General features: G+C 43.0%; 1 protein-coding gene across 1 annotated transcript in view; it reads right to left on the bottom strand.

Moving 5' to 3' along the window:
• The window catches only part of Lmcd1 (LIM and cysteine rich domains 1), a 59,740-nt gene extending 35,844 nt beyond the window's left edge, over positions 1 to 23,896 (bottom strand). Inside the window, exon 1 of the mRNA XM_076841240.1 lies at positions 23,700 to 23,896. Within this exon, the coding sequence (XP_076697355.1) occupies positions 23,700 to 23,741 (42 nt within the window). The 5' untranslated portion in view covers positions 23,742 to 23,896. The remainder of the gene's footprint in view (positions 1 to 23,699) is intronic.
• Between the last annotated feature and the right edge of the window lie 2,481 nt (positions 23,897 to 26,377).

Raw genomic sequence — 26,377 nt, forward strand, 5'->3', positions numbered from 1 at the left:
ATCCTGCTAATGGGACAGCTTCCATGCCAATAGAAGTCTGTAGGAGAGAAAAATAAATGGCCTTACAAGGAGAGATAGATTGGGCCATCAAGCCACACTTGCAGGTAGTTTGGAGCTGTTTAACAGAATAAATAGTCATTTATTCATTGCATGCCATTTACCCAGGAGTCAGACAGGCCCAACTGTGTTCAGTGAAGAGAAAAATGATGATCTTATTTATTGAGGAAGGGAAAAAATCAGCCAGAAATAGTATTACAAGCAAGACCCTCGGGTTAGTGGCTTTCTCTGATGTGGACTCTATGTCTCTTTCCAGAGAGCAGACACGGGGGGCCCCCCAGCATCTCTTAGTAGTTGACTGAGATGAGCTTAAAAGGAACCATTAATTCTTGAGTGTGGTGATGTATACCTCTAATCCTAGTGACTGGGGAGGCTGTGGGAGGAGAATCACAATTTCAAGGCCTGCCTCAGCAACTTAGCAAGGCCCTAAGCAAATCAGCGAGACCCTGTTTCAAGAGTTTAAAAAAAAAAAAAAAATCAAAAGGAATAGGAATGTAGCTCCGTGGTTAAGTGCCTCTGGGTTCAATACTTAATAGCTTCCCCCCCCCCCCCGCGCCCCCCAAAAAGTGGTCTTGGAATGTAGCGCCTACTCTGTCCTTTCTCCTGAGAGCAATTCTGACAGTTTTGGGCAGGATTCATGTAGGTAGGATCATCTGATGTCACCAAACTGAATCATGTCAGAGGACTTAAATCAGACGGGGGAGTCCTGGGGATGCAAGAAGCAGGGGCAAAGTTAGGAGTGTTCCTTGGACGGTGGCTTAGGGGACTACATGTTGAAAGTTCCTTCCTAGAAATTATAAAAATTAGAACAATACCCAAAAGAACCAGAAACGAGTCATTTCTGGTTTGATTCCTAACGGTTAATAGTTTGTCTATATTAAAGATACTAGTTCCATTTCATTTTGAAGTTGGGCTGGATCACTTTTAAAGGAAGAAGGGCTGATGGGGGTTAAATGTCTTTAGGATCCCCTGACAGAGTGCACCTTACCTGTCCAAATTTATCTATTTCTATTTCCATGGTATCACCCGATTCTATCTGGATTCTCTCTCTAATCATCTGGGTCTCTTAAAGTCTTCAGTGCGAACACCAGCTTTTTGCTCTGGCTTACATAAACCTCACGGTGCCGCCATCCCATGATCCTTTAGGGACCAACTTAAGTCCCATCTTTTCCATAATAAAAAGAAATAGCAACTGTAAAACAAGTACAATCAGCTCTCCACCCCGGCAGTTTCCACAACCACACATTCAACCAACCTTGGATCAAAAATATTACAAAAAAAGAAAAATTTTGTCTGTACTGAACATGGGCAGACTTTTTTCCCCCCTTGTCATATTCCTTAAATGATACAGTGTAACAATTTATTAGGTAGCATTTACATTGTATTAAGTTCAGTAAGTCATCTAGAGATGACTTAAAGTGTATGGGAGAATGTGCGAAGGTCATGTGCAAATACTAAACCATTTTTTTAAATATTTATTTTTTAGTTGTAGTTGGGCATAATACCTTTCTTTCACTTATTTATTTTTATGTGGTGCTGAGGATCAAACCCAGGGCCTTGCACATGCTAGGCAAGTGCTCTACCACTGAGCCATAACCCCAGCCCCAATACTAAGCCATTTTATGAAAGGGACTTGAGCCTCTGCAGATTTTGTTGTCTAATGGGTCCTGGAACACTCCCCTGCAGATACTAGGGCACCACGGAACTAGAATTTGTGGCTTTCCAGGCTTCGTGCTAAGCCTAAGCTCACGCACATGCTACATTTGAGGTGGGTGTGCAGCCTTGGAACCTAAGATGTGGTCCCCCAGCAGCCGCTGTAGCAACACCAGCAGTACCTGGGAGCCTGAGAGCATTGCAAAATCCTAGTTGTCACCCTAGACCTAGGAAATCATTCACTGCGGTGGAGCCCAGCCATCTCTGTCCAAGACCTCCAGGTGATTTTGATATGCAACAGAAGTTTTAGAACAGTGATATTATTATTAGTAGTAGTATCCCCAACTTGCACACAGGTCACCTGGAGGGTACCTGACTGTCCTGGTTTTGCTAAGTCTGTGGTAGCATCTCACACGGAGAGCTTAGCACTGAAACCAGAAAAGCCTGGGAAGAACCAGTACAGAGCTGTTTTCCCTAATTCATTGAGGTTCCCAGGGTTCAAACTAAAGTACTTGAGTTTGAGTGTGAACAGAGTATCTGAATTTTGAAATCTACATTTTAATTTAACCAAATGCACTGTAGTGCCATGCCAGGAATTTTTTTTCTAGATATTTGAGGAAAAAAGCTTGAGAGCCCAACATAACTTACAAAAATTACAAGGGCAGACAGTGTCAGGAGGATGAAAATAGGGTGCCATGAGGCTGTACCTTACTAAGGAGACGTGGCCTGGTCTGGGTATGTATGGAGCACAGCCCTTCTTCAGTTAATCAAACTCTCTGATTAACAAAAAGATCAACCTGGGATCTAGTTCAAATGCACATTTTGATTCCACAAGTCTGAGATAAGCCTGACATTTCATAGTCCTGCCAGCCTCTCTGGGGAAGCAGTGCTTCTGGTGCAGGACAAGGGGGCTACACCCATGGTCCTCAAATTTCTTTGCACATTGGAATCCCTTGGGGGAACTTCAGTTACCTCTAAACCCAGGCTCAAGTCCAGGCCAAGTTAGCCTCAATCTCTGAGGGTTGATCACAGGCATCAGTACTTTGGGAAGCTCCCAGGAGATTCCAGTGTGAGATAAGTTTGGGAACCATTGGGTTCCCTTGGCTGCTCCAACTGAACTGTAAGGCTCCCAGCTCATTAGATCAATAACTCACTCTCCTGAACCCTTAGACACTGTGGGTGGGAATATAAATTGGCACAGCCATTATAGAAAACAGTATGAGGTTCCTCAAAATATTAAAAACAAAAGACACAATGAAGCAATCCCACTTCTGGATGAATATCTATATTTATCTATCTCCAAAGGAATTGAAATTTTAAAAAAAAAGAGATCTGTACATCCACATGCCCATTTTTATTGCAGCCTAATTCACAACTGCCAAGATATGGAAACAATCTAAATATCTGTTAAAAGATGAAGAGAGGAAGAAAAATGGGTGTGCACGTGCACACACACACTCAATGGAATATTATTCCAACTTAAAAAAGAAGATAGTAACGCCATTGAGTGACCACATGGATCAATCTGGGGGACATTAGGTTAAGTGAAATAAGCTAGGCATAGAAAGTCAGATACTGCCTGATCTCATTCCTACATGAAATCTAAAATAGTCATCTTTATAGAAACCCAGAATAGAATGTTGGCTTCCAGGGGGTGGGGGTTGGGGAAAATGGGGAGATGTTGGTCAAAGGGTCATGCACAATCAGTAAGTTCTGGGAGCCAGAGATTGTAGCTAAGTTAGTTCTGGATTGCATAATTGACATTTGCCAAGTGTGTAGATGTTAGATATTCTCACTATAAGAAAAGAGGCAACTGTTGGGGAGGTGATACATACCTAGTTTGATTTATTCAAAGTGCATACAGATATCAAAACATCAACCTGCACACCTTAAATATATTCATATTTTATTTGTCAGTTATATTTCAAGAAGTCTGAAAAACATTCCCCTTCTCAGCACGTGGATTGTCATTCCCTAAAAGAAGAGGTTTTCTCAGTACGTCTGACTTTGTTCATCTTGTCATTTGGGTCACATCTGTACTGGCACAAACCTGCTATAAACTGTAGTGCCAAATGCAGTAGCTTTCCTAACAGGGACAGAAGGAAACCACAGCCCTTCCTCTTCCTTGAAATGTCCCTGTCTGGCTGATTCTCCTGGGCCTCTTGCTTGTACTAAGACCCTGTCCCCAGGCTGAGACCACGGGTGGTCCTCACACCTCCCTAACTCCAGGCCAAAGTGGCCAAGAGATCTTCCCAGATGGAGAAGCCCAACCTGGAACATGGAAGACCCAGATAGTTCCAAAATGTGTGGGAAATCATTGTGTTTTTTTTTTTCACTTTTATTTATTTTTTCTTAAGAAGTATGATCTTTTCCGACAGTGGTCTGGTCTGGAAGCCTTTTCTCACTTTTGCAGTTAAGAATGCTGAGGTCTTGGGCTGAGGCTATAGCTCAGTGGCAGAGCGCTTGACTCACACATGGGAAGCACTGGGTTCAATCCTCAGCACCACATTAAAAATAAATAAAGGCATGCTGTCCATCTACAACTACAATTTTTTTTTCTTTTTAAAAGAAGTGAAGTCCAAACCTTTGTTAAGACCCTAGGATTCTTTTTTGTAGTTGTAGATGGACAGCATACCTTTATTTTATCTGTTTATTTGTTTATTATTTGTTTTTTTTATTTGTGTATTTGTTGTTGAGGATCAAACCCAGTGTCTCCCATGTACCAGGCAAGTGCTCTGCCACTGAGCTACAGTCCCAGCCCTGGACTTCACTTTTTGAAATTCCCCAACAACTGAAGCAAATGAGTTGTCCAAATGGCACCAAATCTTAGTAGAGTAATGAAATAAAAACTATTCAACTCACAGTACACGGTCCAGAATTTAAATTCTATGTTTGCTGCCCTTCTTATATGTAAACCCTCTGATCCCTCCTCCCTGGGACAGGTCCTTAAGCAGGTCAGAGGGTGAATGATCCAGGGATGGTATGGGAAGGAGAACAAAAGACCCTCTCTAGTCACTTTGCCCATAAACACTAGGGTAACTTTGTATCCTAGTCCATAGTATACATATGGTTTTTCCTAATGCAGTATGAAATAAATGCCTCTGATCTTGCTCCCTCCACTCCTGAAGCTGATCTGCTGCTCTGTCTTTATCCTCTGGCTCCTCCTCACTCACCTCTCCAGCTTTGGAAAGACCCCAAGCTATGACTTTAGGCTTATGACTTAGAGAATCCTGTTTTCCCAAATGTTACGATTTAGATATGAGGGGTCCCTCAAAAGCTCATGTGTAAGGAGATGCAAGAATTTTTAAAGTGAAATGATTGGATGATGAAAGGTGTCACCTAATCAGTGTGGACTAATCCACTGACTTGGATTAACTGGACAGTAACTGTAGGCAGTCAGGGTGTGACTAGAGGTAAGTCACTGGGGGTGTGCCTTGGGGGTTTATATTTTGTCCTTGGTGAGTGGAGCTCTCTGCTTTCCAGTTCCCTTATCCTGAGTAACTGTCCTCCCCCAAGCCCTTCCGCCATAATGTTTTACCTCATATTGGGCCTAGAGCTAAGGGGTCTGCTAACCATGGACTGAACCTCTGAACCCCTGAACTAAAATAAACTTTTCTTCCTCTAAGTTGCTCTTGTCAGGGCTTTTGGTCACAGTGCTAAAAAGCTGACTAACACTAAAAATGGGATTAGAGAGTGGGACGTGTGGTCCAAACCCTGAAGGGTTCCATGTTTCGCTGTCTCGATCCTGAAGACAGCTGGCTGAGAACATAATGGCCATAGGTAAAGAGATATGTAGAAGTGGCTGTCGTCTTTCTCTTTCTTTGAGCTTTCTCACCATTTCTGAATTTCTCACCATGACATGGAAATCAACCATGGAAATGACTTTGGATAAAATGCTTCCTGAAACCACATTGAGTCTTACAAAGACCTTGTCTTCCTTAGAGGGCCTGTGACAGATGTTTTTTTTTTAGGGAGCTCATGTGTGTGGGAGTATATCCAAATCTATGGTTTCCACCCTGGGGAAGCTATTTGGGCATTTTGATTTCTCCATCTGTGCAAGAATGGATGTGAATAAATCCCTTAAATTTAGCTACTCTTGTCCCAAATTGTGTAATGAGGATAAAAACACACAGATTAAACAAATTGAGATGGACTCTACTGAGATAGCACTTAGAATTCTACAGACAGAAACTTGTCCCCTCCTCCCAATCATTTTTATTTAAAGCAACAGATAAGGACAACAGATGGTGGGCGACAAGCTGGGGCAGAGCCTCAATTGACAGCGCTTCTGGGGAAAGGGCCAGTTGTTCTCCTCTTTAGTAGACTGTATGTTAAATTCATCCTGTGAACTGGTTGCAGTTGAGAGAGTCAGACGGATGTGTCTCATGATAGGGAAGTTTCTAGTGTCCCCCAATATAATTCTAAACAAATGCCAAACAAAAGAATATTTTTTTTCTTTGAGAAATATGTCCTTTTAAATATTATATTTTTCATTCATTTACTCATTTTTGTCTATTTTATTTATTTATTTATTTATTTTGCAGTACCAGAGATTGAACTCGTAGGCACTTACCCACTGAGCCACATCCTCAGCCCTTTTTATTTTTTAATTTTGTGACAGGGCCTCACTAAGTTGCTTTGGGTCCTGGCTAAGTTGCCCAGGCTGACCTCAGAGTTGTGATCATCCTGCCTCAGCTTCCCAAGCCACTGGGATTATAGGAGTGGGCCACTGCACCTGGCTTTCATTTTTGTCTCTTCAGATAGTTTATTCAGGGGCAGGGGCAGTGGGTCAGTGATAGAGCACTGGCCTAGCACATGTGAGGCACTGGGTTCAAGCCTCAGCACCACATAAAAATAAATAAATTAAATAAAGGCATTGTGTTCATTTACAACTAAATATTTTTTAAAATATTAAAAATAATAATATGTTCAGGTTCAACTTTGGTACAGGATAAGTTTAGGGCAAAATATATCATGATCTCTTTCCTGTCCTCCTCTTTCCTAATTAAACACAACCATTGAAAGAGGTTTTCAACTCTGAGCAGGTCCTGATATGCAGGACATTGGGGCAGAAGAGCTACAGAGTTCTATGAAATAATTTGCATGGCTGGTTTACCTCTCCCACTTTGTATTGGCAAAAGGCCCAGAAAAGGCATAACCTGGAAACAGTCTCTGAATAACTCTTGTATCTTTCAAAGATGATGAGTTTGAGGTCCACTTTAATAAGACAGTTGATATGGAACAAGGCAAAACAAAACAAAACAAAACTTACAAAACCTAAAGGGTGTGATTCAGGGTTGGGGGATCAGGTCTGTGTGATGGCGCATGGAAAAATCTGCAAAATTGGCAGTCCCTGCCAGGATGCAGACTTCTTTGTTTAACATTCTACTGGCAGGGTACAAATGTTGATGACCCAGGAGAGAGGAAACCAGCCTCTTTGGCTGCCAGCGTCTTGCTGATAGGCTATAGTTTACACATCCTTGTATCCAAAGCAGGTCCACAAATCTTATGTCTAAGACCCCTCTGGACCGACGCAATAGGACTTTGAAGACGAAACTCATATTTTCCTTTGTCACTTAGCTTTCTTTATACAAGCTACAGACACTACCCAGGCTGATAAGAATAGTGAATTATGCAAAGGCAGACAAAACCAGCCAAGAAGGGGCAAAATCATTCTCCTGTGACAGTTCCCCAAGTTTCTAGAAAAGTCCGTCTCCCCATACCAGGGGCTGGTCTTTAATTAATCAGTGAGAGGATGGTGGTCCTCCTACCACCTCCCACCTCTGAACATGTTAATGGATCTTTCCAGACCACTCCAGAAGGTGGGCATGGTTTTAATTGACTAACTCCTTTAGAACTAAAGAAATGTAATTGACTATGGGAATTTCTTTAGGCAAAAGTCGACCTTGCATTTCCTGCATGTTTGTAGAAGTTCCTGTGTAATCTTTTCCCTTGATTATCTTTCCTTCCTTCCATGCCAGCTTTTAGGAAGATGTAGTAAAGTTCTCAGTCTTATTCTGAGCCACTAGTTATGGAAACCCCCTGGGAATCTTATCCAGAGATTTACCTAGGACCCTAGGGGAAGTCCAGATAGGGAAAAACGAAGTCCCTATGGAATTCCTTCCTCCCTCCCTCACCCCACCCCCACTTCCTAAATGAGAACAAGCTGTTGGGGTCTGCAGGCCTCCTGTCTTCTAGTTACCCCTGGAAATTAAATTCTAATTGGTTTCATAGTTCTTAGATTTCACCTCTTCATAGACATCTTCTCAAATATAAAACTATAATCCTGGGGATAGCTATACTTAACTTATTTTACCTCCCAGTTTTATGAGACACTTCTGATTTTAGCAGCCTGAAATCTTAAAATCTTAAGAAGAATGTCATTCTGTAAAAATGTAATTTGGGGTGTGTGTATATGTGTGTGTGAATTCTAAATTTGCAGCATTACTGATCTTTCCAAGGATAACATACTCTTATTGGAGTTAACTTTGGAATGGGGGAAGACTAAGAAAACCAAGTCAGAGGATTTTTAAAAATCTTTCCTGTCTGAATCTTAATATCTTAAAAGAAAATATGCCATATAAATGTTCAGCTCTGTTTATTAAAAGTCTGAGGGCTTTTGCTTACACAAATGCTTCCTGCTGGGAATCTCAGACCTAAATTGCTGGTTCACTGGCAATGGAAGCATACAAACACACACACACATACATACACACACACACACACACACACACACACACACACACACACACACACTTCAATCAACATCAATGGCTCCATGGTAAAAGATTCTGTAAAATAACACTTGTGTTTCAGGGCTGTGCATTTAGCAAGATATTTTCAGGTTTAAAACAAGCATCCTACGTATCAATGACTCCCACTTCTCTCTTTTTTTGCCAACACGTTTTTAAAAGTAACACCAAATACACTTTTTAGTTCAAATATTTGGTCCTTCCTTTGATTGTTCTCCCTGCATAATGTGTACATACCGTACACAGTTGGATTCTGCATGTAAGAAAATCATAGGTTCTTAGAAGTGAAAGACCTTTATAGAACTTGTAGGCTATTTTTCCCCCCTACTAAGCCCAGTTTTATGAAAGAAATTAGTGGATGGTCAGTCACTTTGCAAATAATTCACTTGCAATATCCCATTTTTGAAACTCACTGGACTCAGTTCAAATGTAAAATGAGAATTGCAGAAGCCAAGTTATTTTCCAGAAAATTATCTCTTGAGTAAATTCAGCCTATTCCTTTTACCATAGCCCACCCCTAGGAAAGATGCCAAATTCTTGTAGAACACTGAGCCTCCCCCCTTATTTTCCTCTGCCTGGACCACTTCTTTCTCCCTTCACCTAACAAATTCCTCGCTGTCCTTCAGTTACCTCTATGATATCATCTTTAAAAACCTAGGACTTGCACTTGTCTCTAGTACCATCATGATGATAACGATTACTTCAGGTCTGTAATTCTCTAATGTTACTCTTTCCTGCTAGACTGTAAGTTCCTTGAGGGCAGGGGCCCGCTATGCCTAGTTCATTGCTCTTTAGGGTAATGCCTTGCACATAGTAGCTTCTCAATTAAAATGTGTAAACAGCTCCTTTGATAGCAACTTTTATTTTCTCTCTGTATCAGTGTTTCACATCAAAAGCTAAAACATGTTAGATAGCCTCCATCTGAGACTGATGCCTGCAGAGGAAATTGGAGGGGGGGAAAAAGCCACCCTGGTTTCCTCTGGTTTCCTCAGTTGTAGCCACCCTTAGCCATCCCATCCTCTCTCTGTCTTTAGTGGCTACCCTCTCACCCCAAGATTATAGCAACAGGCTTTTGGGATTTACCCAAATGGATTGAATTCTTCCAGGCGGTTCTTACTTTTCTCTCCAGGTGCATCTTTCACACCTGGAATCTCAGTGCCTGAGCACATGGGATGGCCACTGTCCTCTTTGGCAGCAGAACCTCTGGTTCTCCCTATGTCAGTGGTGTCCCTGACTGTCCAGTTACCTGGATGTGATGGCTGAATCTCAATCACCACTCATGGTGGACTTGTAAAAAAGGAAAGAAAAAAAAAAAAAGCTTTCCTTATTATTTAAGAACCTGAGTTTTCTTTGTTAGGTGACTCCTGTGTACTTCCTGTCAGCCCTTGCATGGTCATACCCAGAAGGTAAGAGATGATCCTCTGATGAAAGACTCAGATCCTTGACCTTCTGGAAGGTGACTTACTAAAGAGGGGAAATCAGATTTCTCTAAAGAAACTCCACTGTGGGCTTCTTCATGAAGTGGAATACATTCAACTACTGGAAAATGGAGAAAACTCAGGCCTGTTCAAGAGAATCATTAAACTTTGCAGACCTTCCATGACATTTCTGGTCTTGGCTCATTGCTTTGAAATATCTCTTCATCCACTCCTGCCCTTGAGATCATTTGCTGACCAAGGGTTGGGGTTGCTCTGTGCGTGTTGGAGCCCGGAACCTTGAACTTGTGCTCTGGCTGTCCTATGTACTTATCCATGTGACCTCAGCAAGCAGCTTCTGCTCTTTTGACCTCGACTTTTTCCATCTTTAAAATAAGTCATAATCCATACCAGCCTCACAGGGTGGCTGTGAGATTCACATGTGATGATGCACGAAAGGTGGTTTGAAAACTGCCAGGTGCCATAGAAACCAGGGAGAATCAAAAACAAGATGTTTTCAAAAATCCTGCATTTCTCCTTTGTGGATTTTTATACTCCTGTGTACCACCTTGTAATTACTTAATTATGATTTTCCAGTACGCAGATTACTTTATAAAATACAAATTACAAATGTATTTCTTGAAAAGTAACCTTGCCCTTAAAGTGCATTAAAAAGTAGAAGGTAGCTGCACAAAAATACAGAAAGTGATGAGAGCACATAGTCCTAACCACTAGAGTACCAGGAAGGTTACAGGAAGTAATGAAGCAACATCATTAAATTCTATGTGGATACAGCTGCCTTGGAGAAGCCCCGAGCCTGCTCACCCCTCTTTACTGTGAATTTGGGCAAATATTTAAAGGCATCATAAATATCACACTTTCTCCTTAATAGAATTAGAAGGATGGAAGACCAAAAAGTTGGAAATGTCCTGCCTGATGCGGTTCAGTGTCTTGAATGCACATCTGAGTATTGACTAAATTCCACTCATGGCCAAATTCATAACATAAACTTCTAGAACACTGGACATGGGTTAGGTACAGAGGGAAGAGCTTTGGATTAAATTTCCCACACTTAATTCCTGTTCATCAATGACTAACTTTGTCATGGTGGCAATTTATTTAATCCCTCTGAATCTCAGTCTACTCACCTGTAAAATGGGATTGTTGTAAAGTTGAGGGGAAAATGACATAGCCCAATTCCTGGCACATGGCCCCTACATGATAAGAGCCATTAACAGGCCTCCTGCAAGAACAAGGCTTCTATTTGACGCCTTCATGTCAAGGGCAGGTAAGAGGGAAGTTTCAAGTATTTGGGTCTTGAGGAATAGAAAATGATAAATAAAATACTAAGAACAACCGGGGCCATTTCTCTACAAGCAAAGTAAAGAGGACAATAAAAGTGATTAATTGGATCATTTAGCTCTTTAAAATATTTTCAAATATCAACCTCCACAGCCATTTCACCCTGCAAAACAACTTTGACTAGACTTATGCAATCCTTTAAAAGAAGGTTCTTGGTTAACATGGTGTCAGAGACTTGGCTAAAATTATAAAGCACCAAGAGGTGTTGATATTCAGCATTTATTTTTTTTTTAAGAATGCCAACTTTAAATCTTCAGGATAAGAAGAAATACGACGGCCCAGGGGCTTCTCAGAATTTCTTGCACTTCAAAGAGCACAGACTTGGCAAAGCTTCCCCCACTTTCCTGAGTTTGGTCAACGTGGCTGAGGAAAGGCAAAACTCTTAAAAATTCATGCAGATGGAACTTTTCCACTGGCCCTATTTTGGTATAAATATTCATCGAGGACTAGAAACTTAAAAGTAGATATCAGTCTGAGCTAGGAGTGGTTTGGACTCTACTGCAGCCAGTATTTGGTCCTCTCCTTGGCTCCTGTCTCTCACGGGGGCCAAATCTTCTGAGACGTGGGTGCTGTTGTCCTGTGATCCCAGCCAGCTGCCTCCCCAGCTCATGGAAACCATTGGAGTTTGTTCTCTGGAGACTTCCAGCCAGAAAGAGAGGGCCCCAGGTTTCGGAGGAATCTCCAGTGTCTTGTTTGAATAGGGGAAACTAATCAAGGGTTGGCTCATCCGCCACCCTACAGCCAGCCCTTGGGTAGACAGGTTTGAAGGAGGTTCATAAAACCTGGGGCGGGTACAGCCAAAAAATTCAGGGTCTGTTTTGGCAGGAGGCCCTCCTCCACCCCCTCTTACTTTCATTTCCTTTTCATCTTAAGATCCCTCCTAAATCCTACCAGGGAGGCTCCCTCCTGCTTCTTCACCCAATTGCTGTCTCTGGCCCTGGTCCACCAATCACAGGGCTTGAGAGAAAGCCACATGCATGGGGGGCCCACTGAGTGGCACTAAAAGAGGTTAATGGTCTCCCCTGCTCCATTCCTCATCTGCATTGTATCCTCCATGCTCCTCTCCTCTTTCAGTCCTCTAGGGGAGGGGGGAAGGGGGAAGGGAGCTCTTCTTACTCTTCCCATATTTTTCCTTCTCTCCTATTTCTTTTTTCCATTCCCTTCTCTTTTCTTTGTGGTGACATTTCTGAGGGCCAGGTTTCCAGGGAGTGTACAAAGGGGACTAAGGCATGGCTTCCATCTCTCAAGGAACTTCCCCATGGAGAATTCCAGTCTAAACAGGGTATTAAGGCCCAGGAGGTCAGCAGGCATCACAGTAGTTGTGGATGGTCGGGGCCATTCAGAAAATTAAATGTTTGTGGAGCAGAGGAGTCCCAGTGTGCTGGAGTTCAGAGGTGAGAATGTGGTCTGAGCTGGTGGCCTCATGGAGGAGAGCCCTGAGGGGCTGGATGGAAATTGGGCCCAGGGAGGAGGAGATTTTCTCAGCATGGGAGTGGGCAAGGAATGATATATTCAGGGAATGAGTGGAGATCGTTTGCGGGGAAGAAGAACGTTGAAGGGAAACGCATGGCGAAGAACAGATCCACTGTACAGAACGTTAATGCCCATGGAGAGATTTGGAAGAGTCTTAGTGGGACAAAGAGTCTCTTTGGGACAAAGTTCTCCCTTCAAATGATAACAACCATGGAGCTGCAGAAGGAGCTCTGCCCTCAACCCTTCTGACCCACCTCCTGTGCTGCTATATATACACACGTGTGTGTGTGTGTGTGTGTGTGTGTGTGTGTGTGTTCAGCTATGTAGATATATAGACATGTATACATATGACCATATGTATTTTTCTTTCCTACTGATTATCAAATATTGCCTTTTGTATTATATAGCCATACCTCAAAGTAAAAATCACAAAACAGTAAAAATTCACAAGTCTCACATAGGCACTTGATTACCTGTAGATTCCATGGGACCACCACACAACTAAAAATAAAAAAACACCTCCTGTGCTCTAGAAGGTTCCCTTGTGCCCCTCTCTTGTCAATAACCTCCTCTTTTTATAAAGGTGACCGCTATTCTGACTGGTGAGTTTTGCCTGATTTGAACATTATGTAAAAGAAATTACAGGGTGTCATGGCCTTGTGTCTGGCTTCTTCTGTCCAGTACAGATTGCCTGTATTGTTGCATATGTCAGATGTTTAGAAATGACTTATTAGTATTTTGTTGTATAAATAGAAAACATTTTGTTTACTTATTCTCTTGCTGATGGTGATTTGAATAGTTGGGAGCTACTTTGGGTACTGGGGATTAAACCCAGGGTGCTTTACCACTGAGCTACATCACCAACCCCTTTATTTTTTAAAAAAATTTTGAGACAGGGTCTTGCTAAGTTGCTGAGAATGCCACTAAGCTGCTGAGGCTGGCTTCAAACTTGTGATCCTACATCCTCAGCCTGTGAGCCACTTGGTCTGGCAGAAACCCGTATTTTCAGACAAAGTCTGAAATAAGGACCCTGTGAAAGAGGTGCTTTCAATACAAGATTCTGTCCACCAAGTTCCCATATTTCCAAAGGCTGATTTTCATTCTCACAGTGCATCTAGACTCCTACTTGAGATTTCTGTTCCCCTAATTGTTTTAAGTGACAAGGTGAAGGTGAAGTTGGGGGTGCTCATCTCCCCTGTTGTACCAGAGGGTGCTTCCTTGTCGCATGCATAGCATGCATATCACAGAGAATTTATTTCCTTCTTTTCAAATATTTTTCATATGATCAATTTTCTCTCTCTTTTTTCCTAGATCTTTTCACAAAAATTCAAGTGAGTTTCCTGGAATTCTGTTGCTGTACTTGGGAGACTCTCAAGTCAAATGCCACAAGAAGTTTTCTGCAGGCCCTGTGGCAGGCCCTGCTGCCCAACCACCCCAAAGGGCTTTTGTTGAGGAAAAAGAATAAGTTCTCAGATAAGAAAATAAAAAATATATATGTCTGTGAATGGATGGATACCCTGGAATGTATCTCCATGGTCTAAGAGAAATGATACTCCTAAGTTAGACGTCAGCTATGATGGAGAACATGAGTGTTGGATTTGGAAGGCACCAAACTGGACTGTGACCTGATCCTCATTCGTCTTTGTCTTTCAACACTGGGCTCAAATATCGTCTCCTTTGGAGGCCTTCCCTGACCTCCCCAGGTAAGATTAACTACTTCCTCTTCTGCTGTTTCTCAGTCCTACTTTCAAACCTCTAGATTCTAATAATTCGACAAGGCTCCTCTGATTTAGGGATTCCTATACTTTTATTTCTCTATTTCCCAAATGAAAATATAATAATTGTATAATACACATTTAAACAAATTAAATTCTTAAAGTTGGCTAAATCAGGTAAGTAAGAAAATTTCATCAAAATAATGTTTGGGATTTTTTTGGACCGGAAATTGAATCACAGGCACTTTACCACTGGGCTACATCCCCAGCCCATTTTATTTTTAATTTTCAGACAGGATTTCACCAAATTACCTAGGCCAGCCTCAAACTTGTGATCTTCCTGCCTCAACCTCCTAAGTAGCTGGAATTACAGGGGTGCGCCACCACATCAGTTTATTAGCTCTTTTAATGGTTATGATAATTATGTTTAACACACAGTCACAGAATGACCAATTCTGTGCTAAAAACTTAATAGGTTAATGAGTACAGTGGTGTGTAGGCTCATTTTATTGAAGAAACTGAGGGGAACAGAAATCTCAAGTTATATTTATAACTTATTCAATGGGAACAAGGAGCAGAACTGGGATCTGAACCAGTTTTCTACGGCGAGGGCCTCAGATCTCAATCCATCATAAATAAATATATATATGTGTGTGTGTATATATACATATGGGCATGTATACACATAAATATGTATGAATTTTTTGTGTCTATGTATAATACTGTTAAAGCTTTATCTTAATGGGGACTTAATGTTTTGGGGGGCTCTTTTGGCTGACTGGATATGAAGTATCTCTTCTCAGAACAAAGTTTTAAATGCACAAAATACAGTTATAAAGGAAACCAACGCTACTGAAGTAATATCCCCATATAAAAGCATATCTGTGATTTAGTAACATGTGTGCCTTTGTGAAGTTAATTATCAAGATACAGCTGTGGACCTGCTTACTGTCACTTGTGTGAGCAGGGGAAGGGAGAGTGTAAATAGTAGGTCGAGGACCCATCTCATCTGGATAATAGGATATGAAAATACCTGATTTCATGGGTGTCAAAGCACAGGGGTTGATAAACTTCTAGGCTTTTTGCCTTGCTGCATAATAGGAAAAAAAAATGCCAATTTCAATTTGAGGTTATTGATATAAGGATGATTTTTTCCCTCTCATTTGAGTTCCCTGACACACTTAATTCTACTCACAGATTCCTGGTTAAAAACCTCTCCTGTGTCAACTAACAAGATGTCCAAAAATGTCCCTCCCATTCTTCCTCTAAAAGAAGGAGCCCCAAGTGCTGACCTCTCCTGCATTAGAGGAGACTGCTGGCGACAGAGACAGGGCTGGGGTGGGGAACCCAGGCGTGCGCTGGTAGGTGGGCTGGCTGTCCTCCAGGATGAGGGTGACACTGGGATCCACTTTCCCCCCACCCCTTTCTGCCAGCAGATCACTTGGGTCAGTCACCTGGGTGGTCAGCCTCATGAATCAGTACCTAGAAACGCCACTTAGTCATGCAGCCCAAATAGATACTCTCTTCTTAAGGGCAAGTTTCTTAAGGGGGAATCAGTCAGCCAGGAGACCTTCCCCCCCCATGCTTTTGCCCTTTAGTGTCCTAATATCAACACCGTGAAAAAAGAAAATAGAGCCCAGGGTGTTGGGCTGTCTCTGAGGACACATGCTGAGACTGGACAGCTGGTCTACCTCTGTGTGTGTGTGTGTGTGTGTGTGTGTGTGTGTGTGTGTGTGTGAGAGAGAGAGAGAGAGAGAGAGAGAGAGAGAGAGAACTGCAAGGGCTACTGGGTTACCAGAGACACCTGAGAGCCACCAGGAGTCCCCTGGCCTCAGACGTCCTATTGCTTAATGCCCTGGACGTGTGAGTGTTGGGCAGTGGCAAGGTCAAGGAACACGCAGAATCATTTTGTCATTATTCGGCCTTCCTCCTGCTGAATGTTAAATGAATTCCACCAGATTCACATTCACATGGCAGAGTCCAAAGCTTTCTTATATACTGTCTTGTATGGCTAGCATATAGTAGATGCTAAATAAGTATTTGCTGCTTGAAGAAACAGACGACTATTACCGTACCCTATAAGGAAGACATCTGAGGGTAAACGCCTATGTAAGATCACAGAGCTAGGGTCACAGACTGATACTGGACAAGGTGAAGGCTGCTTTTGACAGGGGAGCGTAAGACACCCAAGGGGGAATTGTCATGATTCTGCATAATGATGTAGTCTGAGTGTATTTCTGCCTAAGGTCAAGCGAAGTTACAGAGAGAAATCCCTGCAATTGGATAGCTCAGAAACCACATGTGATGTATATAAACCACACTTGGTCTTCCAATATCCCAGCCCTTAATGACCTACGAGATTTTTGCTTTGTGATGTTGAGAGGGGGTACCAACAACAGCAGGGAGAGGTATACACTGAGTATTTACTGTGCATACAGGCACTTAACCTGCTTTATCTCATCAAACCTTCTTTGAAATGCAGAGGTATTGTTAGTTTTTGTTCTCAAGTAAGGAACCAGGGGTCTAGGGAGGATTAGAAACCTGGCAAAGACTGCAAAACTGGCAAATGGCAGAACTGACAGGTAGATCTAGATTTATATGCTTGCAAATGTTGTGTGAATGTTTTGCTCCTTAAAATGGCCTCTGAGAGCTGGAGCTGGAGCTCAGTGGTAAAGCTGCTTACCTAGCACATGTGTGGCACTGGGTTTGATACTCAGCACAAGGAAGGGAGGGAGGGAGGGAGGAAGGAAGGAATTGTGTCCATCTACAATTAGGAAAAAAAAAAAAGAATTATAAAGAAAAAAAATGGCCTCCAAATCTTGTGGTCAAATCTCAGGTCACAGCCGAAATGTTCACCTGACCTTCTGAAGTTTGAGGACATGAGGTTGACACAAAATTGGGACACTCTGGGTTTGGAGGTAACAGAGAAGACACCTTTTTCTCCTTCATTCAGAAAAGTTGTAGGTGAGTTGAAGTGTCCGGGTCCTGGGACCACTTAGGTTTGTCAATGTAAATTTCAGACATAGCATTTGATTGTTAGCATCTACTCAGTTCTTTTATACAATGATTCATGTGCATTTTTCTCCAAAGATAAATTTTTAAAAGGATCCAATATTTTCAAAGAAGAGAAGGAAGGGAAAAAAAATCAATCCATAAACAAATGATGTAGATTTGAAACAGCCGCTGGGGGCCTGGAAACTGTTCCCTCTTTGTCCTACAAAAGAGTAACTTGCCAAATGGAGACTTTGGTTTCTTCCCCTTTAGCAATTTTATTTCCTTTTAAAATATGTCCTAGTGGGGGCCTGGGCTATGGCTTGCTTGTCTGATCACATGTTATCTGGTGGACTATGAGTCAGGCTGACCAGGCAAGTCGAAATTGATCAGGCATTCCAAGGCAGAGCCTATTCCCCATGCTAGAGCTTCCTAGAATCTCTGGGCGTAGGAGCTCTAGGATTTTTTTTTCTTTTCAGTATAAAAATAACAGATATAATTCCTTAAAAGGTTCCTCTACCAGCCCCTTGCCTCGAAGTTGTATGAGCCTTCTGGAAAAGCAGGAGAAATGTAGAAAGTCTTTATTGAATACCTGGGAAATGGCTTTGACTTGGTAGGGATGACAGTGTACCTCTGGCGGTGACCAAGAAATATCAGAGGGGACAGGTGCCTGGTAACATTTGGATAATGCTGGGAAACTCCCCTTAGGCAGTCAGTGAGTTCAGTAAGTTGGGAGAAAGTGCCCTGTGTGCAAAGTTCATGGTAGTAATCGCTGTCCTTCTCCATCGGATGTCTGTTTCTGATGAATAAATCTTAGGCCAAATTTGACTTCTTAACCTGTCATCATGTGAACTTAGGCCAGTCATTTTAAACTTAATTTAGTCTTAATTTACTCATGTGTAAAAATAATACCAATGTTTATTTTGCACAGCAATCCTTAAGGCTAAATGAGATGATGTATGAGAATATGTCAGACAAATTCTGAGCTCTCAAAAGATGTCTGTCCTGCCTCTCTTTTGCTTTTCCCTAAACTTGGCTGTCTTCACGGAGAACAGATAAGTTTATCAGGAGACAGGAATCCAAACAGTTGATCAAAGTAAGAACAAACACATTCTTTCTGAGTAGAAAAAAAATATGAAAGGCTTCACTTTTCATCCAAACAAGCAGATAAGAGTCAAGGAGTTGATTCGGGAGTTTCACAAAGCTTAGCAATTGCATTTTCATTTCTGTTTTTGGAAAAAAAAATAATTCTACATCAACTATTGGACACTAAATATATGTTTTGGCCACTTAAAGAGTCTTAGTGCCCATGTGAGTCCCAACTTCCTGTCTAACTCCTTCTATAAAAGTTTCATAGAAAGCTGGAGCTTCTGTGGACTCATGCTGTTGATAGGTGGGACTCTAAGAAGGGCTCACAACACCACAAATCTTCTACATCTATGAAGTTCAGGAAATGCCCTGGTCTTGAGGGAGCCCTCTAGAAGTGGCTGGTGGCCCTGCCTCTGGTGAGGTGCTAGCAGTTGCCAGACATGTTTCTTGCTAGTATCAACGGAAAGGTGAGGGGGCAATATTTACAAAGGAGGGCGCTTCAAGCTGTCTCTTCCTCTGGAGTGTCCTAAAAATGTCTCTGTGATTCTGCTTTCAGTACAAGGGACTTGTTATGTGGGATATGGCTGTTGTGAAAAGAGGGTCAGGGTGCTGCCGGCAGAAGCAATCTTGGTTTTTACCCAAGTTCTGCTGCTTCCTAGGAATTATGTGTGCATAAGGCACCCGGTGAGTAAATGCCTGGGTATTGTAATGACTCATCCCCCCCCCCACACACACACACCAGAAATCTATTCTTGAAATAAATATTTCACTGGTGTTGGATGAATGGTGGGGCATAAGGACTCCGGAGGTCTGCTATACATCATGGCAAATTTCCACTTTATTACCCTCAAATAATTTTGAAAGCTTGGGTTGGAAAGAAAGGATGATTCTCCTTCCCAAAGCCAAAGTGACTTTGGGGAGTCCACTCTTTCCTCACTTCCACAGACCTGACAGTTTCCTCACCGGAAGTGGCCAGAGTAAGGGTGGCAAAGAAAGATGCATACAAGTGCCACTATGGCAGCAGTCCCTTCCTGTTCCCCACCTTTGCTGGATGCAGCCTATTCTCCTTCCTCTGTATCACCTTTGGTCAGTGAATGTGAAGAGAAGATTAAATTACAGTATCCTTAGAGGCCACCACCGTCCTTCCCCGCTTTCTGCTGCATGAATGCCTGCAAGCCCTGTGCTAGTCTTTTGGCTTTGGAGCTGAGACAGCTCACATTCAAACCTGGACTGACCTGTGAGCCAATCTTTCCCTGCCTTCCACCACCACCAGGGGCAGATGTACTGGTGAGAGTCAACCATCAGCCCCTGAACTCACCTATTCAGACACACCTGCAGGCTAGGACGGGAATCTGCACTTTACAAAGTAATGGATTCAATATCTGTTTTTTGGAGATGCTTTAAGACAAACTTGGATAATTCCCCCCACTTCCCTTCCCTTCTTTCTTTCTTCCTTTCTTTGAAATAAGGCTGTCTTTGAGGCTGAGTTGCTTATGCACCTATGGGCTTGTCTCCAATGTGTTGGCTATTAAGATCTTTAAGTGACAGCTTAATATGTTTTTAAGAGTGAGGGAGCCAACAGCAATGCTTGGGGAGCTGTGTTTACGTTGGACGGGCTTCCCTGGGCCACGTGCCAGCAGTTTTGCACACTGCAGGAACTGGAGGTGAAGGCAGGAAGGGCTGAGGACAGAGGGGGAGAACTAACCCAGAGGGCAGGAAAGCCAGGAGGGATATGACGTGAACAAGTGTAAAAAGAGAGGCCCAGTTGAACCTGGCAGTGCACTCAGAGATCCAAAGGCCTGACCACATCTTGACTGTGCTTGTGCCCGAGGACTGGCTCCACAGATTAGGTTCTCACCCCTCAACACAATGCTCAAGGAGCATTAAAGTGACAGGTCTTCTTTGTCCTCTTCCCGTCCAAATTCCCACAATTGCCCCTTGATGTCAGGGGATTCTTGCAAAACCTACTAAGCTACAGTATGCCTTCCCAGCAACTCCCAAGCAGGAGTTTGACTTCTCTGGGTCTCAGTTTCCTTATCTAAAAGGTGAAAGGGAACTCCAGGTCCTCCTCCAGGCTGCATAGTGACATGCCCATGCCTGGCCATCCCTGTTCAGAAGGAGACTTCGTGCTTGTGAGCAGATTTTGCCTCTGTTGGTTGAGAATGAAGGCGAGCTCATTGGTCATCATCCTTGCTTATCAAGGCTGAAAAACTGGCTTGGGTTCAGCTGAATGAAAGTTGGTTGCTCTTCAGATAGGCAGCCATAAATAAAAGTGCGTCATCCATTCATTAAAAAACCCTCTCTCAACATCTATGTACCCACTGAATATGTCATCTGCCAAGAATAATGATGGGTCATTTTAATTGAGTGCTCATGTGCTGAATTTTATGTACATCATCTTCTTTAATTTTCACAATCACTTTGGGAAGCAGATGCTGGTGCTGACTCCTCAATTTTCAAATGAGGTGAGGACACAAACTCAGAAGTTAATAAGCGTGCCCATAGTGAATAGCTAGTGTATGTTAGAGCAGGGATTTGAACCCAGATCTGAGATGGGATACGGCACTAGTAACCATTTACTTAATAAACAGTAGAAGCACAAATCCATAATTATGGTTGGTTCCACCAAAAGTAATGGCATTTGGCCTTTAAGGCTCTCTGTTACCAGGGAATGTTGGCAATTTTACTAGGTTCAGCCAACTCTCTGTGCTAGGGAAGCTTCTCTTTCCTGGTACAAAAGCAGATGACAGCTTAAGAGCCGTCAATGGAGCATTTGGCTCAGTGTGGATGAGACACTCAGAAACTGCCACCCAGCTCATGAATGTTTGTGATCCTCACTGTGTCCCACAGCCTGTCTGGGATTTAGTCAGATGATCTCTAAGGCTACTCCAGTTTTGGATTTTTTGTTTCTCTCTTGAAGACCTTTTTATGACTTTCCAGCTGCTGGGGATTCCCACCCCTCCCGATCCTTTGGGGTAGGACAGCAAAGACAGTGTGTGTGCCATTTTAAGCCATTTCTCATTTGGTAAATAGGTCCCTTGCAGCTTGAAGAGTCTATGGAATTGTTTCAAAATGTCTAAGTGTGATTATGCATCCTGAAGCCAAATGTTGTAACCACCCCCCACCGTTGCAGATTTACAAAGTAAATATGCAATAAAACTCTCTTCAGTGTGCTGTTGATATGACACAGTACTTAGTCACTGCTTTGCAGTTCAGTAAGGCGAGCTACTCCCCGGCTCCCTTCCCAGCCCTCCACTTTTTGGGTTGAACACATTGGATAATCTACAAAGTGATCTTCCCCCCAGATTGTTGAAATCCCATGAGGTAAAAAATATCTACCCTTTCATCTCTATGCGCCACATTCTTTCTTTAAGCCTGTAATTGGATCTAAATGGAAAATAAACCCTTCGCAGACCAGGGAAATTGGCACTAGAGGGTGACAAGAAGAAGAGCATATTCCACCTCTAATTCAGATAATCACACTCTTCTATGCAAAGGAAAATAAAAACAAGACTTACTCCAAGAGAAGGGAGGTTTCCACAGATTTCATCGTACTTCATATGCCCATGAGCTTATTGTTAAAATAGCCAGGAATCATTTTACTTTCCAGAGGACAATGAAACTGTCACCGTAGACAGTTTAGCCTTGGACTTTTTGGAGAAGCATGTTCAAACATATATACTACAATATTACAAGTTAAAAAAATGCATGTAATGTCACATGTAAAAACATGGGGGGCCAGATATTGTCAGTGGTTCACTTCGTTCACTCCATTTTTTTAAGTTCTACTGTGTGTGGTGTGGAGTGCTAGGTTGGGGGAGAGATCATCAAGGAAGGTCTGCCCTCGAGGACTTCAGAAAAACATACAGACATGAGCGCAAAGCACACATAACTCACTAATAGGTAGAAATTGATAGGTATCTTCCAAAGACCTAAAGTGTTATGGCAGTCCCTTAGAAGGAGAGATGACTTGATTCTGCAAATAGTCCGGGAAATGCAACGCAGGGCATGGTACATTCCAGAGAGATGCCCAGATTAAATGTGACTTGGCATACACATTCACAAGGATTTACAGAGGTCTGCGGCAGGTCATCTATAGAAGGGCACAATTCTAAGTTGATAAATGCTGTGCCTCTAAGGAATTGACTATCATTTTGTTTCTGATGTGTTTTTTTCCCCTTATTCTACCTCACAGATAATGGCAGATGTCTAAGGAGGACTTTGTTCTGAAAGACTGAATTCTCTGAAATCAGACTTTAATTACTGCTTTGTGTAATTATTACACAAAATGTTACCATTTGTTGTTATAGTTGTTCTGAGGGAGGTGGGGGTCTCTCAAACCTACTTTAGAGACAGGAAAACAGGCTCAGAAAAGTAAGTTGGTCAACACTGTGTGTAGCCTAAAAAATGCCGAGCCAGGGTTTGAATACCTAAGTCTGTGGCCTGATGGAGCCAACTCTCTGTGGCCCTGACCCTCAGTTACTCCATCTTTCAAGCCTAGCTCGACTCTCTTCCTTTACTGTTCACGACTTTTTAGCCTCTGTCCCAAGTGCTTTCAGGTGAGCAACCAGAGGGTTTTGGAGCTACAGGGCACAGCTGCACGCTCTTCCTGCAGTAATTTACCCTTGACCTTCTGGGCTGCCAGCCAGCCATTCTAGAAAGGGGAACGTGCAGACCCTGGGGACAGAAACTAGTTCCCTTGTGCTAGAAATGCCGCCACTGCCAAAGCACCAACTAAAGAAATTGTGTGTGTGTGTGTGTGTGTGTGTGTGTAAAGTTGGTGGAAATCCACAAATACTAGGATAGCAGCAAAAGGGGAGTTTTCTCCTGAAAATATATTACACGCCCCCAATTCTCACGTTAACCATTCCAGAGGTGTCCAGGACCCGGGAAGCTAGGACTTCCCCCTCCACAAACCAGAGGAGTAACGCCCCACAAATTTTACCTTAATTCAGTCTTAATTAACATCATCAAAAATCAAACACACTTTGCAAATACTTTACATAACCATGGCTTAAAGAGTGGATTTGGGGGTGTGCGCCTGTTAGCTTACACAAGTATTCCCAACTATTTTTGTTTTCTGTTAAAGTCTTGGAATTTTATGAATTTCTTTCTCTTTACCTCTCTGCTCACTGAAGGGAAGGGGAAGCAGAAAAAATAATCTGGGAAGCTACAGACAGATCTCTGCTCACCTTTTGCAAGCGTGGGTTGAGGTTCTTCGTCACTTTTGCCATCTTCGTCTGGGATGGAGAGGCAGCGCCTGGCTTCTCAGGCAGAGGCGCAAGGGCGCGCGGCAGCGACAGCGGGTGGCTGAATGGCCAGGTTCGCCGGCCCAGGTGGGGGGAGCTCTGGGCTCTGCTGGGCCCAGCCGCGCTGCTTTAATTGGAGAGCGGGACTCCCTCTAAAACCTCTCCAGCCAATCCACGTGGCCACTCACGCTGGGGCAGCCAATCCCAGCGCGAGGCTGCTCCCCTCCCTTTGGGTGGCCTCTGCCGGGAGGTCGCCAGCGGAGCCGAGCTCGGTCCTGACGTCAGTGCGGCCGCGGGCCCCTGTCTGCCCGGGGCGGCTCACATCTGTCCCCGCTGGGGCAGCAGGAATCCGTCCCCACGCCCTTCTCCTTTAAAGGACAATGAGCAGAGGGTGGGGCTGGCGACAGGCTGGGCGATCCATTCAGGTCAAAAGGGAGAGTGATCAAACAAGAAGGCGGAGGTATTTTTAGTGAGCTGGGTCCAAAAATAAATTCTGAGCAGTGTTCCCCTTGCCACCCTTTCTGCCTTGTCCCGGGAGGTGTGGGGAGGGAGGGACGGAGGCAGGTGGCTTGCTGCAGCGTTAACTTGGGCTAACTTTTCCCAACTTGGGCAAATTCTTCAGCCACCGGTAGAAGAGGAGATTCGGATGAGGGTTTTTTTTTTTCCTTTTTAAACTAAGCATTTCTAAATTACTAAACTGTCTTCTTGTAACTTGTTTGAATGCAAATATTATCTTTTACTCCCCTTTATTCTGTAAGACAGCTCAGGCCTTATTTAATAGATGCCCCTGTGGCCTCATAATTGCCTCATGGATTATTAGGATTGCAAATAGTAGATGAGGAAATTTACCCTGAAAAAAATGAGATTGAGAAATTATCTGGGGAAAAAAGGGGGGCACAGGATTATTACAAACTATAAACTAGGAAATTAGTAATGCCATGCAGGCTTGGACAAGCAAGTTCCATCTGATTTTAAGCATCCTTAGAATAAGGTACCCCTGTGACATCTAACATAACTAGTCTTATAAGACAGAATTAGCCAGGTTTCCCTTACTGTGCGGTGGTATTAGCCTGTAAATCCACATTTCTGTATTGAGCCAGTTCTGCAAACTAGGATTTCCAGAGGCATTTTCCTCTCCTGTCTTGACAGTGGATTAAACACATGCCCTTTATCCTGGAGAGAATATTGCTCTGTCTATGGTGAAATGTTCATCCTGTAGCCAGTAGCAGTGTCTCCTGCTAGAAATCAGACCTTGGTGGGCTACAATAAAATCTAGTTGCAGGGAGACTGAAGAAAAGTACATCATTTAGTTTTTTGTTTGTTTGTTTGTTTGTTTTTTTTTTGTGTGTGTGCAGGGAATTAAACTCAGGGGGGCTTTACCTTTGAGTCAATTTCCCAGTCCTTGTAATTTTTTTTTTTTTTTTTTTTTTTACTTTAAGACAAGATCTCGCCAAGTTGCTGAGACTGGCCTCACTCTTGTGATCCTCCTCCCTCAGCCTCCCAAGTTATACACTGAAAACTAGTTTTTAACACATCATCAGCTCCAATAATCTCTAATCTTGATCTGGGACCCCAAACTGTGATTCCTTTTTTGACATCCTTCAAAGGGCTTTTTTCCATTTGTGATTCACCCTTTTCTAAGTTGAAGGGTGGCCCATTGCTCTTTTCATGAAATTCGGCTGTATTTAGCCTTTGTCTTGCTTGCTCTCAGCTGTAGCATGCAATGGAGACAGAGAACACAAGTTTTTTAAAAAATATTATCTATTTTTTAGTTTTTATGTGGTGCTGAGGATCGAACCCAGGGCCTCGCACATGCTAGATGAGCGCTCTACTGCTGAGTCATAACCCCAGCCCCAGAGAACACACTTTTTGAATGAATGGAGATTGGGTTCTGCCTTTTAATCAGCATGGAGCAGCTCCAGTAGGGCTAGGGAGAGATGGCACGGGATGTGGGAGGACTTGGAGGATGGGCTGCATGTTAAACCACTATGTCAAGAGACAGTGGCCAACAGAAGAAGCCTGCCCTGGAACAGAAGGTTTCCAGGTGAATAGCCCTAGAACAATAGCTCTGAAAGTGCATTGTCCTGCTGGAAGCCATTATATTTCAGAGTATGGAAACAGAAGCCAGGAGTGTAACAAGGGCGAGCTTTATCCCTTTCAAACTGGGCAAAGGCCTTCTCAGTGAAGTCATTTCCTACTTCTTTCCCAGCCACCCTCCTTGCCCCATCTTGAGAAATCATTGTTCCACAGATTAGTGCTACTTTTAAAAACTTTCATGCTGTTTAGTTCCAACCACATGAACTCCCTTCACTACTTCTTATCTAATTCACTAAGTTATGCATTTATGTAGCTAAATAAAATAAATTTATTTATTTATTGTGGTACTGGAGGTTCAAACCAGCTCTACCACTGAGCTACACCTCCAGTCCCTATTATTTATTTTTTTAAATTTTGAGTCAGGGCCTCAAGAAGTTGCAGAGGCTGGCCTCAAACTTTCAATACTCCTGCCTGAGCCTCCCAAATCTCTGGGTTTACTGGTGTATGCCACTGCACCTGGCTCCTCCTTATTTTTACCCTTAGCTCTGGGTACAATGATGGAGGCAGGTATTGCGGCTTCTCTC

The sequence above is a fragment of the Callospermophilus lateralis genome, chromosome 20, assembly GCF_048772815.1.
Source record: "Callospermophilus lateralis isolate mCalLat2 chromosome 20, mCalLat2.hap1, whole genome shotgun sequence".
Classification (NCBI taxonomy): domain Eukaryota; kingdom Metazoa; phylum Chordata; class Mammalia; order Rodentia; family Sciuridae; genus Callospermophilus; species Callospermophilus lateralis.